General features: G+C 36.9%; 2 protein-coding genes across 2 annotated transcripts; both read left to right on the forward strand.

Moving 5' to 3' along the window:
* LOC137748228 (chlorophyll(ide) b reductase NOL, chloroplastic) lies at nt 1-8,447 on the forward strand. Its single transcript, XM_068488343.1, has 13 exons — nt 1-402; nt 1,541-1,609; nt 2,766-2,827; nt 3,000-3,086; nt 3,283-3,350; nt 3,454-3,502; nt 3,578-3,663; nt 5,144-5,201; nt 6,231-6,281; nt 7,502-7,552; nt 7,652-7,693; nt 8,033-8,143; nt 8,293-8,447. The coding sequence occupies exons 1-13, from the start codon at nt 123-125 to the stop codon at nt 8,338-8,340; spliced, it is 1,062 nt and encodes a 353-aa protein (XP_068344444.1). The 5' UTR covers nt 1-122; the 3' UTR covers nt 8,341-8,447.
* Nucleotides 8,448-9,955: 1,508 nt separating this feature from the next.
* LOC137748388 (pentatricopeptide repeat-containing protein At1g11710, mitochondrial) lies at nt 9,956-12,292 on the forward strand. The gene has a single exon (XM_068488535.1). It carries the CDS (start codon nt 10,131-10,133, stop codon nt 12,108-12,110), a length of 1,980 nt encoding a protein of 659 aa, XP_068344636.1. The 5' UTR covers nt 9,956-10,130; the 3' UTR covers nt 12,111-12,292.
* Nucleotides 12,293-15,370: the final 3,078 nt, after the last annotated feature.

Here is a 15,370-nt window from a genome sequence, read left to right on the forward strand (position 1 = left end):
GTAAGCAAGGAAAGGTGTCGTACAAAGTAAGCAAGCAAAGGTGGAAGACACGATTATCCGGACCTGATCCTCTCGTTCATTCGTGTGTTACCCTCCTGAGTTCCCCATTCCACAAATCAGAAATGGCGGTTAACAGTTGTACCTGCGCATCAATTCCACCTCTGCTCTCCTCCAAATCCCATCACTCTAACCCTCCTCGATTCCACCCGCACCCCAATTTCCCTAAATTCGACCGTTGCAGTTTTCCGACCTTTAGTTGGCGCCAAAACCTTGGCAGTCTCAGTACCTCCGACAGTCGGCTTGTAAGAGCCTCCGCCTCCGCCTCCAACTCCGGCTCCGACTCTGAGAGCAGAGAGCCCATGCTTCCTCCTTACAATGTGCTCATCACCGGCTCAACGAAAGGTCATTCACTGTTCTTTCGTGTTTTCTTGTTTTTCGACAAATATTGGGTCGCGGTTGCTGCTTCCTGTTGGGTTTTTGATATGGGTTTTTATGGCGTTTGCTCTTTTCAAGAATATTATATTGAATTTTCTGGATTTCTGACTGCCGGTGCATTCAGCGCACACACGAAATTGTCATGGTTGCATATATTCCTCATGAGTTATGACTGACATTTTCTAGTTTGGACACTGCAACCTCAACCTGTTTCCTGTGCAATGTAGAGAAGTTTGATTTTAGAAATCCGAATACAAGGCGGTATAGTTTGGGCAATGTCGAATTACATTTGGTGCAAAATAGCTATCTTATGCTCTTCCATTACTTCATTCGTTCTGTTATTGGATTGTATTCTACAGTTTCTACTTATACTTAAAAATTAATAATAACTGTCGCTTGTTGAGTGACTAAAATAACCTGCAAAGCAAACAAGCCCTGGGGTTCGGCGACACCTATGTGAGGCCGGCTAAGGACCCTCCATAGGTCAACTCCTCTTCAGGAAGCTTACGATAATTGAAACTCAAGAAAGAGTTAAAACTTATGGAGTATTTTGTACCTTCGATTGGTCATGGTGAGGGTGGTAGTATACTGATAGGAGAGCTTGCTAGCTGAGGGATTGCACACTAGATTTTCTGTAATCGTTGTGGGCGTCAAAGGTGTTTTCTGACTAGGTGTGAATATCTATGAATCCTTCTGTGTTGGGCCTTGGCTTCTGTAAATTTTGGAAGCTATGTGTTTAATTATGCCGGTGTCTATGTTAAATTATCTTTTCTGCCTATTCTTGAGCTGAATTGACTTTCTGCCTGTGCTACACCTCAGCCATCTTGGCTTAAGTTGTTTGAGCAAGGGTTCGGGTCTTCCACAACCCGCAGCTCAGGCTTATGATTTTGGTGGTGTTGCCAGCTGGAGCTAAACGACAACTTAGTCTTTTTGTTCAGTGGGCATGTGGCAGGACTAAGTCGTCTTTGGTCTCACACTTGCAGTGTCATGCATTCAGAGTTTCACATTGATTTCTATCATTTATTATGCGACCAACAAATTTATTTATTTTATATAACTTTTTCAGTTCCAATATGCTCTGGTTTTCCCCTTAATTTTAAATCAGGTATCGGATATGCTCTAGCCAAAGAGTTTCTAAAAGCAGGGGATAACGTCGTAATTTGCTCAAGATCAGGTACCTTATGACTGTGCGTTTCTGAAATCTTCTTGGAATATGGTTCATTGCTTCATGACAAAACATTTTGTGGTCAAATGTGTTGTATCTTTATCCTATATGCAAATGTTGATGATCAATGCATTATGACAGAGGTTGTAAGCCTCATTTGAATTTTGATGACTAGTAAGAAAACAATATGTTCCAATGTATAATCTAAAAGCATGACAAGGGATTTGGTTATGATGCATGCTTGACATTCTAGGTTTCGATAACCAAGAAATCAGTTCTTCAAAACATAGGACTGAAGTAAAACAATCCTTCATCTCTAGAGGTTTCCTTGGAATAAAATGTGCCTCAAGGATCTTTATGTGCAACTGTTACACTCCATTTTACATGGATTTTAGAAATGTAAGGTGAAGTTGCACTTTTATTCCTGTAATTTTGGCTGTCATTCAAGTTTAGTTCTCATTGATAAAGCTTAAAAAATATATTCTTGCAGTTTTTTTTACAATGTGAAACTGGTCCAAATCTAATAAAACCCATGAGATGCGGCTTTATAATTGATGAAATCACAGATTTGTGTCTCCATAGGTCCATGCATATTCCTTCAATAAACAGAATGTTTGATTCAGACTTATTTGATAACTGAAGAGGGACCTTTCATAATAAGAACAGGTAGCCCAAGATGCGTATATATCCAATATTTTCGAGATGATCAGACCAATTGCATGTGGATATTAAAACTTTTAATTCTTTGGAAATGCATAAACACCATTCTGCATGCTGAACTTTATAAGAGCTTAGAGACAAGAAGTTTTTTGTGGAACGGGAACCCCATGCACAACTAACTTTGGAAAAATGAGGGTAACATTTAAGCGATTTAGAGCCCGTAGTTTTGGATCTGCTTCTATATCATTCAATTAATGAAAGATTTTGTGATCACTTCTGTTTTTTCTTCTGAAGTTTCATTGCAATTTCAGTAGCTGGTTTACTTTCTCATTGAATATAAGTCTTTTGTCATTATGTTCAAAATCCATTTGGAAGTATAAAAACTTATTGGGATGCAGAAGTTGCAATATGAGAATTTATTTTATGTTTACTATTGAAATACCAAAATGGTAGTTGGTCTTATTACCTGCTTAGTGTTTTTCTCTTTTGAAAATTTTATCCTTAGCTGAACGTGTTAATGCTGCTGTTCAGAGCCTTAGGCAGGATTTCGGGGAGCAGCATGTGTGGGTACCTCCTTTGATACTTTTTCATTTTAATTATTGAATATTTTTTCTTATATATGTGTTTGTGTGTGAGTATATGTGATAGTTTTCTCTTGTGTCTTCATTCCTGCTATTTACATTGTTTCTTGTACTTCATGCCATTGTTTCTTAGTCATATTTCACTTCTTTCTTTACAGGGTACTAACTGTGATGTTAGAGAAGGGCAGGATGTGAAAGACTTAGTTGCTTTTGCACAAAAAAACCTTAAGTACATTGATATATGGGTATTAATACCATACACTTTTCTTTGTCACACACAACATTTAAATATTTTCCCCAACGACTAGTGCCCTTGGTTTCCCCATTCCCCCATCTCCCTTCGTCCTTAAGAATTCATCTTGTGCATCATAAGAAATATTTGATTTTGATACTTTGAGGAATATATAATTCTATCTTACCTTATTTGTGAGAATGGTGCAGATTAATAATGCAGGATCAAATGCGTATAGCTATAAACCACTGGCAGAGGCTTCAGATGAAGACCTTATGTTATTATCCATTCCCTCATTTTTTTTGCAATTTCATTAAACTTCTTTTTTACCATAGTTTTGACCATTATGGTTATTCTTAATTTGGACTCATTACATGCAGTGAAGTCGTTACTACGAATACGCTTGGTTTGATGTTATGTTGCCGTGAGGTAGAAAATTCCATTCTTTTTAAGCAAGGTGCATGTAAGCTGAGTCTCATGCATGATTATTGTTTTGTTTATCAGGCAATAAAAATGATGTTCAACCAGCCTCGAGGTGGTCATATTTTCAACATTGATGGAGCTGGTTCTGATGGAAGACCAACCCCGAGGTGCTGTATTAGTTTCTCTTTGCTATATCTTTTTATGCTACTTTTTTGCCCTTATCTTGTCTGGACAACCATTCCTTGACAGAGTGGAAAGAGTATATGGAAGTTTTCTAGTACACGGACACAAGTGGGCACATTGAAACGTCTTAATCAGATTCTTTAGCAAGATGTTACACCTTGGTCTGAGTTATGCATGGTTATCCGCTGAGCACCATGTCTAGGCAAATAGCATTCTCTCCTAACAACAAGAACAACAACAACAAAAATAAAGCGTTATCCCACTAAGTCAGGTCGGTTGTATGAATCTAGAACGCCATTGTGCTTGTTTTTGTGCCAAGTCTACCATTAGCTCCAAGTACTTCATTTCTTAAGTCTCTTTCCAAGTCTTCCTTGGTCTTCCTCTACCCCTGATGCACTGAGACTCTGTCTCATAATCGCATCTTCTAACTGGAGCATCCATAGGTCTTTGGCTCACATGTCCAAACCACCTTAACCGATTCTCTCTCATGTTATCTTCAATTGCGGCCACTCCTACTTTATCTCAGATATCTGTGTTCTTAATCCTGTCCTTTCTCGTGTGCTCACACATCCAAAGAAGCATTCTCATCTCCACTACACATTTTTTGCACATGTTGTTGCTTGAACGCTCAACATTCTATGCCATAAAGCATTGCTGGCCTTATTCCCGTCTATAAAATTTTCCCTTGAGCTTTAGTAACATACATCGGTCGCACAACATACCCAATGCACGCTTCCACTTCGTCCATCTAGCTTGTATTCTATGATTGAGATTTCCATCCAATTCTTGTTCTTTTGCAAGATACATCCATGATAACGAAAATGCTCACTCTTTGGTACTTCCTGATCTCCAATCCTCACCCTCAGAGTCTCTCTTAGCATTCTCTCCTAGAAACAGCAAATTGAGAGGAACATAATTCTTTTTAATTAACATAATGGAGTGCATAGGGATAGAACTGAAATTTTGGTTCTCCATGTTTTTATTTGTTTTTAACTGGAAAAGCTAATCTTACCTTTTACTTTCACGTATCCCTATTTTCCTCCAAAACCATTAGCTCGCCACCAGTCTTAGCTTCTGTCATCGTGTGTCAGTTTGATCATCATTGCCTTCTCGTCAGCATTGTCACATCCATTCTAGTACCATTGCTGCCCTTACTCTGTCATGGAAATTACATTTGAGCTTCAACACCTTGATGACACTAGTACCAGGACCACCCAGCCACTGGCACTGTCACTTTTGGTGATTAGAATAGGGTTTCCGTTAACCTTCTATATATCATTTTAAAGTGAAGCCATTATATGGTTAACTGAATTCTCTTATTTTCTCATCATTATGCAAGACATTGTATGCTTTGTTGCATTCTCTTATCTCTTAGGTACATGCATGTGACATGAGTATGTTAAGATGCAATTTCTCGGTGAGCGTTGCATGATGGTTCTTTCTTTCTTTTGTTTATTTCCGTAGGTTTGCAGCATACGGGGCAACAAAGCGTAGTGTGGTGCATTTAACAAAATCATTGCAGGTACTTTCAACTTGTTTCAATTGTTAATGGCTGTGACCACACAGGTCGTTTTCTTCTTTATCATGGTCATTCTTTCTTTAGTCACCTGCTTATTAAGTTGTTGGTACCCAAATACTTGAGGCACATTCTATTTTGTAACAATCCTTGTTAATGGGTCCCACCATTCTGATACATAAATCAGGTTGGTCACTCAATGGAAATTGTCCGAATCTAACAATTAACTCTTCCATGGAGCATTTTTAGTTTTGAAACTTAAAAGCATAGTTCTGTTGTGGTTCTTCTTGTGTTACCATCTAACCTGCCTATACTTAGATCTAGATTTTACCTGTTGGGTTTTGGGCGCTCTAAATGGCATCTTCACCTTAAAGTAAGCAACTCATCTGGGAAATGGGCAAAAATCTGAACTGCCATTCCAGTCAATGGGTATGTCCAAATGGTATCGGTTCATATAAGAACTCACACCTGAGAAGGGGGACGACTGTGGGTTGTATACAGGAAAGATTTCTGCTGGCTATCCTTGTGAGCATCAGTTCCTTTTGGTTTTAGAGTGTTTCTTTCATGCTATTAAACCAAATTGGGCTGCTGTTATAAATTAGTTCTCTTTTGTTTTGTTTTTCTTTTCGATGGTTTCTGTTTAGTTGCTCATTAGCTTGGTGGATCCCAGGGTCACCCTGTGTTGTATCCCACTTTTCATTGAATTTTTTTGTTTCTTATATATAAAATTAAAAGTATCTATAATGATATGAGAAGAAGCCGGGAAGGATACTAAATGTCTTCAAAGTTGATATTGTTTCTTTTCGTTGAAAGTTTCACAAAACACAAAGTGCCATTGAGGCATGCATCCACAATCCCAAACACATGAATCAATTCCTCAAAATAGGACTGGTAAACTTAGGGTCAAGTCTGATATTTACGATCACTACTCTCTGTGTCTCCCCCAAAGCATAATTGTGGTGTCTTGATGTCATTATATTATTCAAATCTGCTCCCAACTGAGTTTATAATACGTAATTCTTAACACTTTTGCAGGCAGAAATGCAGATGCAGGATGTCAAAAATGTTGCAGTGCATAACCTTTCAGTATGTAATTCCATACTCTGTTCCTTTTTGCCTTTTCGTTTTGTTTTATTTCTCCAAAAAAAAAAAAAAAAATTTCCAAACACTTCTATGTTCAACTTGTGAGATCAAAACTTTGTATTTCTACTATTATGATATCACATGCTGCATTAATTGTATCCTCTATTCAGTTGCCCATAAAGGAAAAATTGAATCTTTCAGTTTCGATGCTCTTTGGGCCATTTTAACTGGATCAGGTTGAACTTGTTTGTTTTGTTCATTTGCAACAAAGTCAAAAGTACATGGTGACTTTTAGAGTTTGTCTAGAACCGGACCTATAGGTCTGGGCTAGCATGTTTTAATATCAAATTTGCAAATTCAGTTCGAAAACTGAACCAGACAGGAAGTAAACTGGTTTTGTAGTGGTTTGCAGAAATTAAACCACCGGTTAACCAAACCAGGGCTGAAGTTTATATAAAATTACTTTTATGTGTCTAAATATTAGTGGGCATTCAAGTTCTTACCATGGTATGCATAGTGGGTGATTGCACACCACAAACCCTCTCTTCCTTCTCCTTTCCTCTGAGCCACCACCATCATTTCTCTCTCTCTCCTCCCATATCAGCATCACCGCAGGTTCTCCACTCTTCTCGTTGTCGCCCGAATCTCGTCGCACCGCTGCCTCATGGAGACACACCAGACATTCTTTAGTTAACCAACCATGATCGGTTCAACCTCTTTGCGGCTCGGCGTTCGTGCCAAAATCTTCTCCACCGAAAGAGGTAGCTCAATTGGTTGTTTTGGTCCATAATTGAACCAAACCAACCCACCCACTTCCACCTACAGTCATTGTAATGGTTGATTTCGAAAGTGAAGAAATGTCAAACCGGAGTCATCAACTAATTTGAAATATGTCAATTAGATGGTATAAGTCATATCGTCATGCTTAGTTTGCACAATCTTCTATGTGAATCTTTCAATTGTGGAATTATATGTTACTCATTGCAAATTTCAACTCGTCCCATTTTATACCTACTTTTCTTATAGTTTGTGTCATATGTTTTTATCTCAATATCACCTAACCTTTCCATTCTATGCATAGTTGCATGCTATCTCATGATGAAATATGCTTGTTATGAAAAATGCAGTGACTGATGTTCTTCTAGATAAGTGCCATTTAGTTTCTTTGGTTATGGAAAATATTTCCTTTTTTCCCTTACTGAAGCCTATATCTGGTGTTGCAGCCAGGAATGGTTACAACTGATCTTCTCATGTCTGGTGCAACTACGAAGCAGGTAGTATAAGTCTTGTAAACTTTTTTCTTAATAATCATCTGTTTATTCCTGATTGATTAATAGAACATGTTGTTTGATTAATAAACATGTTCTCCGCAGGCAAAGTTTTTCATTAATGTTTTGGCAGAACCACCTGAAGTGGTAAGACTTCATTCATCATTAATGAATTTGTGATGTACGAGTCCTCTATGATGCTTTTGTTTTACGACTGAACGTTTAGTGGTCATTCACAATGAATTTGATTTTTTATGGTCATAAAATACTAAGGTTATGATGTATCTGTATGTTGTATGGTTTAAATTAAGTGAAGCTCTTTGGGAAAAATAGCATTTTGTCCCTGGGTACGTATCAATGGAATATAACGCAGCGGAATATAACTGCTTCAACTTTTTTCTTCTCACAATCTCCCCTCGTTCTGAGTTATATATCGTAGTTTCTTTCCTTAAAATCTTATTTGTGTGTTCTACATGGCTGTCACAGGTCGCTGAGTACCTGGTTCCGAATATAAGATCCGTCCCTGCCAATGGATCAATGAAGCCTACATACATTCGTTTCCTAACTGGGATAAAAGCCTACTCCCAGATATTTTCAGTTAAGTAAACAAACATAAAAAATAGATAAATAAATAAATGAAAACCCGAACTTCCTAACGTCATTTCTACATATGATCTCATTGTTATAGCATTTTTATCTGTGAATATGTGGTCACCATATTTTTTCCCTTTCACTTTAATCCACAGAGATTTGCTTTTGGAGCAAGAAGAAACAGGTATGTACTTGAAGACTGAATAGCATCCTTAATGTATCTTTTTATCCGACTTTTCAATGTAAATTACCAATTCTGTATAACAATATTTTCAAACATTTTTTGAAGTTTAACATATTTTGGTTAGGTATATGTTTCCTTAGATAAATTGTATTATAGGTAGGTGACTTAACAGCTAAAATTGAAACGATTAACAGTGGGTTGAAGAGGAAGACCTTAACCATCAAGTCAATCCACCACTTACATTAATTGCTCGGTCTAACTAACAGATGACGTTATGTTGGTTTTCCATGAGTTTTTCGATGAGTCAATAGACCCCAAAGTTTGGGAGTTTGATGGAATTCTCAGCCCTAATCTTTAATTTACTGTATGGTGGATAGTTAGCATCTCAACTCAAGAATCTGCACTCCTCCTCATGCTAGTCTTTTTTTAAGGAAACCAATGTCTGTATGGAGTACCTCAATACAAACACTATATGGACGCCAAAAAACAATATGAAGAGACCATACAAGACTTTTTTTTTTATAGAAATGCTGCAGTCATCACATTGTGCATGCAACATTTATATTATTTCTCTAATAGCGGTAGGTCTCAACAATACTGCCAGGTCTCGTCTTCATCTTTATTAGAGGAATGATACAAATATGGCACACAAAATACGCAATTTTTCTTTAATGGTAGGTAACATTAAGTGATATGAAAATGAATGGTCAAGATTGAAAATAAAAGATTTAACAGTTGTGAAAATTTAATATAATGGCTAAAAACTCGTCGCATTGAATGCTATGTAGGATTGAAGCTGAAACCCAAAATGTGATATGAGTAACTTTTTTAGATGCCAAGAAATTTTATTAAATTTACGGGCTATTAATTCGCAACTCTTTATTCAAGGTTGTAACCCAATGCGAGATGATGGTTAGAAGAGACACATTGCACCTCTACAAAGAGATTCTACCAAAGCCTCTTTCATTTATACATATATTTGCTTATACAAAAGCCTCTGGAAACTAAAATTTAAATATTGTGCGATCTTGTCTATTTCTTTGAGCGTTTGTCTTGGGAGGTGCTAAATTTTGACAAACAATAGGCAGGCCTGGCTTCATTATATACACAAGGTTTATTTGCATATTGCTTTTGCACATTGTATCTGAAGACAAATAGAGTCTTGAAAATATAATATATCTATACGTGCCTTGAAGCAATCTTTCATCATTCATCATAATCATAATCCATATGTCTACAAAATTTCACCAATTTGGGATAGTTTCACCGCCACTGTGACATTCCTTTCACTACACAACGACATGTGTTCAACATATGGCATTATATTATTAAATTAAAACATCACATAGTGCCAAACTCATTTTATGTAAGCAGCTTTGTATTTGAGGAAATATTTTTCTACCCAAAACTCAATGTAATATGTTATATGTTATTATACAATTAAAAAAAAAAAAAAGCTTAAAAGAAAAAAATTTCCTCCGCTTCTATAATAACATGTGACGTATCTTGTTTGGGCATGTTGAAAAAGCTATCCTATTTGAGCCAACGCACAAAGCCCAAGAGTCCAACATCTACAGCTCTAGGTTAAAAAAAAAAAACAAAAAGAGAAAAACAAAAAAAGACTGAAACTGTGTTTTCCCCCGTAGAAGTAGAAGTTCTGTGGCATTGCGCTCTCCCCCTTCGTCGCAGCATCTCACTGTTATTGTCTTAAAAGAACGCAAAAGAAACGAAAAAATCTGCGAAGTGAATGGTGATGATGCACTGGATTTGGGGTCTCAAGCTTTGTTCCAGAAACGGCGGCGCCATTTGATGAACTGGGTTCCAAGCTTCTTCTCTCCGCCCAAAACAAGCCGTCTGATTTGCCGCGGTCTTCACGCAAGTAAGCATTTCTCACCCCCAAACTCCGACAACATTGTCTTCAAAGCAGTTTGTGTTAATCTTCGACAGAGGAGATGGAAACTCTTAGAGCAGATATCCCCCTCTCTAACCAGTTCATTAGTCAGCCGTGTTGTTCGCGAGTTTCGGAACTCGCCGCAGTTGGCCTTAGAATTTTACAACTGGGTTCGCAGGAACAGGAACTTTCCTCAGTTTTTGGAATCTTCTTGTACTGTAATTCATGTTTTGATCGATTCTAGGAGGTACGATGATGCCTTGTCTCTTATGGAGAGTCTAATGGGGGCAGAGGGTTTGCCCCCATTGGATGTTTTGGAAGGGTTGATTACTAGTTGTGGTTGTTCAAGCCCTGCAGTGTTTGATGCGTTTGTGAGGGCTTGTACTCAGTTCGGGGACTCCGAGGGTGCTTATGAGGTGATCAAGAAGCTGAGATCGGATGGTTATTGGGTTTCGATTCATGCTTGGAATAACTTTCTTAACCATGTGATTAAGTTGAACGAGATTGATAGGTTTTGGAAGATGTATAAGGAAATGCTTTCATATGGGTATGTTGAAAATGTTAATACCTTCAATTTGGTTATTTATGCTCTTTGTAAGGAATGCAAGTTACTAGAAGCAATATCGGCATATTATCGGATGTTGAAGAGTGGAGTTTGGCCTAGTGTTGTTACTTTTAACATGATTATAGATGGAGCATGCAGGATGGGTGATATGGAACTTGCTTTGAAGGTTTTGAGAAAGATGGGGCTAATGTCGGAGTACTGTGTTACGCCCAATTCAGTTACTTACAATTGTATCATCAATGGGTTTTGCAAAATTGGTGGTTTATCGGTTGCAGAAGAAATCCGTGCTGAAATGACCGAGGTAGGTGTTCCGTTCAATTTGAGGACTTATGCAACTCTAGTAGATGGATATGCAAAACGGGGGAGTTTGGAGGTGGCACTTCGATTATGCGATGAAATGGTGGAAAGGGGTTTGACCCCTAATCCTGTTGTTTACAATTCAATTATCCATCGGCTTTGCATAGAAGGAGATACTGAGGAAGCTTTTTCCTTGTTGTCTGACATGATTGAGAGGAATATATGCCCTGATCAATTCACCTATTCAATCCTCATCAAGGGGCTCTCTAGAAATGGGCTTGCGACAGAAGCAATTAGATTTCATAGACACATCCTTGAGAAGAACCTCATCAAGGATGTTTTCTCCCACAATATCCTGATCGATTATCTGTGCAAAAGCAAAAATTTGAGAGCGGCCAAGCAATTGATGGGCAGCATGTTTGTTCATGGTTTACTTCCTGACACCATCACCCATGGCACTTTGATTGATTGCCACTTCAAAGAAGGGAACATAGGAAGTGCAGTTCAGATTTATGAAAAACTGATAGTGGGGAAGGAAAAACCTAATTTGGTGATATACAATTCTGTTATTAACGGGTTATGCAAAGAGGCATCAGTGGATATTGCAAAACTTTTGATGGATTCATTACAGAGGATGGATATTCATGACATTATAACCTATAACACAATGATAAATGGGTATTTCATCAGTGGGATGATTGATCAGGCGTTTGTTTTGCTTCGGGAAATGGAAAAGGTTGGAATTTCATTGAATATAGTCACCTACAATATATTGATCAACTTCTTGTGCAAGTTTGGGTGTATTCAACAAGCAAAAGAACTTATGAAGGTAATGATTTCAAGGGGTGTGGTTCCTGATTTTATAACATACACCACACTCATTACCAATTTGAGTAAGAATTGCAGCCCCGAAGAAGTCATTGCATTGCATGATTACATGGTAATTGAGGGAGTAATTCCTGATAGGCAAACGTACAAAGATATTGTCTGTCCATATCTTCCAGAAGAAAATTCAAAGATTAGCACAGTGCGTTGAGTTCAACAGTACAGCAAGGTGTATATTTGTTCCCCGTCATCTAGTATCGTTTGTGTTTTAGGCAACTTTGGGCATAGAGAATGTGCTGGACTTTCTAAAGTAACAAGAATCACACATATTCAACGTTCTTTATGTCAGGCATGGAAGTTATCTTTTCTAATACATCAATTTTTTATATGCTACTCGTCTGCTGACTACATCCATATAGATAACAAACGGTAACCCTTAACATATGAATCCATGCACATAAGTCGTTTGTTCAAACTTGTATGCAATCACTGATAAGTTGTCATCCTTTGGCTGATATTCCATAGCAATTAATTACTAGGTGGCCACTGGAAACTTGTAGGCTTAGATATTCTGGTTGTGTACTCATTAGTGAAAATTTGGGGGTTATTTCTTTTGAGACGTGCAAAAATTCATCTCATGTGGATGTTTCTGTTTCCTTTGTGCTGCTGAGATTTTTTTAATTTTCTTTTGATTTTTTGTCCACAGTTATGTGAGGGTTTGAAAGCAATAATCTGATGGTTTCAAGGGATGGGATGATTGTGAATTTTCTCGTTGTGTTAGCAGTTCAGTTTTTATGTTGCTCAACCTTCTAAATGCGTTAACATTGGAAATCTCTTGCTACTTAAAGTATTATGCTAGTTTTAATAGAATACTTTAATCTTTCCTAACGAAGAAGTAGATGACATGTCTTGTAGCTCAGGTGATTAAGATCATTTACTCATGCATTTGAGGTCCTTTGTTCAATACCGGTCACCCCCACTTTTCTCCTGCCATAAAGTGTTTTTGTATTCTCTTCGATGAGTTCAAGTTACAAGATTAGATTTGAGCATTCATTCTATTTATTTTGCCTTTTATAAATATAAAAGAAACAAGTGGTATATAATAATTCAGAGGCCTTAGCTTTTGTATTCTTGTATGTACTTTGACGAACACGTCACATATGGTTTTTGGGTGGACCTACTTTAGTTAGAAAAAAAAAATGAAAGCATTCAGCTTTACTTACTGAAGGCATGTATTCAAGAGGACTGAAGGTGATGAAGTGCAAGATATACAGATTACTGAAGGCAAAAAATACAGGCTCCGGAATTGGTAATACAGATTACAGACAGATCACTAGTTATTAGTGTTGCTGGTTCTGTTACCAGGTAAATGTCTGAAACCCTCATTTGATTCCGCCGAATTGAGTTCATATTCCATTGTACTCTTGTTCTGGATTTGTTGATTGATTAAAATAGAATTTCGATGTTATTTATTAGTATTGTTGTAGTTTCATCTCAGCTAATTGTTTTTGTTAATTAAGTGAATGAAGGAAATTTTTTTATTGCTTCTGTCATTGTTACTTCCGTAAATGTTATCTTATGCTCTATTTGGATTAATGTTGTGATTGTGAACTGTGAAGCTTTAAAGATTATAAATAGCGTGAAGTACTGAAAATTTTGTTATGGCCTTTGGCATTTATCACGATTCTTATGGGTACGTTAACTGCGACGAGCTTTGCTCGTTGTAAGGACGAAGGGCCAGTTTGGGATTGATGTACCCTAAACTGTAGAATGCTTATCCACTCGTTGCGAGTCTTGGTTTAAACATCTAGTGAATGACGTTTTGTTTATGCAGGTGCTTGTTTGGAAAGAGATGCCTGCTCTATATATATATATATATAGATACAAGTTCCATGCTAGTTTGATTGGGAGGCCAACAAGATCGCGGCCCATCCAATTTAGCTGCCGCCACCAAATGAACCACCACGTCTTAGAACAAAAGTCGCCACCAAATGAGCCGCTTCATTACACTGACGAGGAGCATAGGAGAATTCGTCAAGCTCCAATTGAAGAACTAAAACATAAATATGTAGATAAAAAAGGGTTTTTTTTATTGGCACCTCACAAATTATTGACTACGGTTTAAATTTTTACTTCTAAATGCAACCTACGAATTCAATGTGATAAACTTAAAATTATGCTTGAAATATATGATGTTTTTCTACTGTATCGCGGTTGAAGAAACACAGTAAAAGCACTAAACATGTTGATGTTTCTCGAAGAATTAGGATGACGTTTTCTCATTTCTTCCGCCAAACCACCAAGAAATATATGGTATACTTTTGTTTATAATGAACTGGTGCAAACTAATCAAAGATGATCAGCCAAACATTGCAGCCAATCCGTTTATCAGCAATAGATGATCATCTCTTGATGGAAACCTAAAACCCCAGATCGACATATGCCTAAAGTGTGGGGTACGAGGGTTTTTTGGGAAGTTAAAATGCGCGTATTAAAATATTTTCTCTTTCTAAAAGTAAATGCAGACTGAAAACAGTCTGCATAAAAGTAAATATTTTCTCTTTTTAAAAGTAAATGTCTTTTAATACTATAAGTCTTTAAAGATTATTTTATACAAAGATAAATTTGTCAATAAAAGTATTATTTTAAAATGTATGAAGTGATAAGACATTGGAGTAAGCTTAATAGCATTTTAAAATATTTTCTCCTTTTTAAAAATAAATACAGAATGTTTGTGGTTAATAATTTGTGAGGTGTCACTAAAACGAACCAAAGAAAAGTTACGTGTGCGCTAAGTAGGTGTATTGATTTAATCACCACAAACATAATTAGCTTCATAATTTTTGACATCAATCAGTGTTTAGATTTCTCAGCCACTGTGATTACAAATAAATAATGCAGTGAATGTTCATAGGCTCACCCGTGACTGCAAGATGTGAGATTTGTCTGCCTAAATAACAAAAATGTTTGTTTGCGTTTGGCCACTATAAAAACGACTCTTAATTTGCTGTCTAGAAAACGACTGATTTGAAATATATAGTATATATCGGCATCACGAATTATTTTTCTTTTTGGGCAGTGGTCTTCATATTTCCCATAAAAAGGAAACATAGTGAACATCTCTTTCTTAATAATTTATCTTTGAAAACTACTTTGTCGTTTGTCTTTTAATTTGACGGAAGACCTGACAATATGAGCACAATTTAAACTTTTGCAGAAATTACATTTTGTTCAAAAATACTCAAAACTGCATATAGTTTTATTTAATTTTAAATTAATTTAAACGGCGTGAGGCAAATTTCAGCTCGGATGCCTAAAGAGAAACACATCGTTCCTAGTTGATGCAACGGAGTATATAACAAAGAAAATCGAACGAAATCCCAATACTAAAATCCACTAGAAAAGTTGAGCAGGAACAAGTTTATTGAATAATAGTTGAGAGATGGCATTCACAACACCCAAGAGGTGTAT

The sequence above is a fragment of the Pyrus communis genome, chromosome 10 (assembly GCF_963583255.1).
Source record: "Pyrus communis chromosome 10, drPyrComm1.1, whole genome shotgun sequence".
In the NCBI taxonomy this organism is placed as follows: domain Eukaryota; kingdom Viridiplantae; phylum Streptophyta; class Magnoliopsida; order Rosales; family Rosaceae; genus Pyrus; species Pyrus communis.

What these genes read in the sequence shown, in the direction of transcription:
- LOC137748228 (XM_068488343.1), top strand. Translation starts at nt 123, where the DNA reads ATGGCGGTTAACAGTTGTACCTGCGCATCAATTCCACCTCTGCTCTCC. An exon ending in CGTAATTTGCTCAAGATCAG is followed by an intron (nt 1,610 to 2,765) that starts GTACCTTATGAC and finishes TTTTATCCTTAG; the next exon opens with CTGAACGTGTTAATGCTGCT. An exon ending in TGATGTTATGTTGCCGTGAG is followed by an intron (nt 3,503 to 3,577) that starts GTAGAAAATTCC and finishes TTTGTTTATCAG; the next exon opens with GCAATAAAAATGATGTTCAA.
- LOC137748388 (XM_068488535.1), top strand. Translation starts at nt 10,131, where the DNA reads ATGAACTGGGTTCCAAGCTTCTTCTCTCCGCCCAAAACAAGCCGTCTG.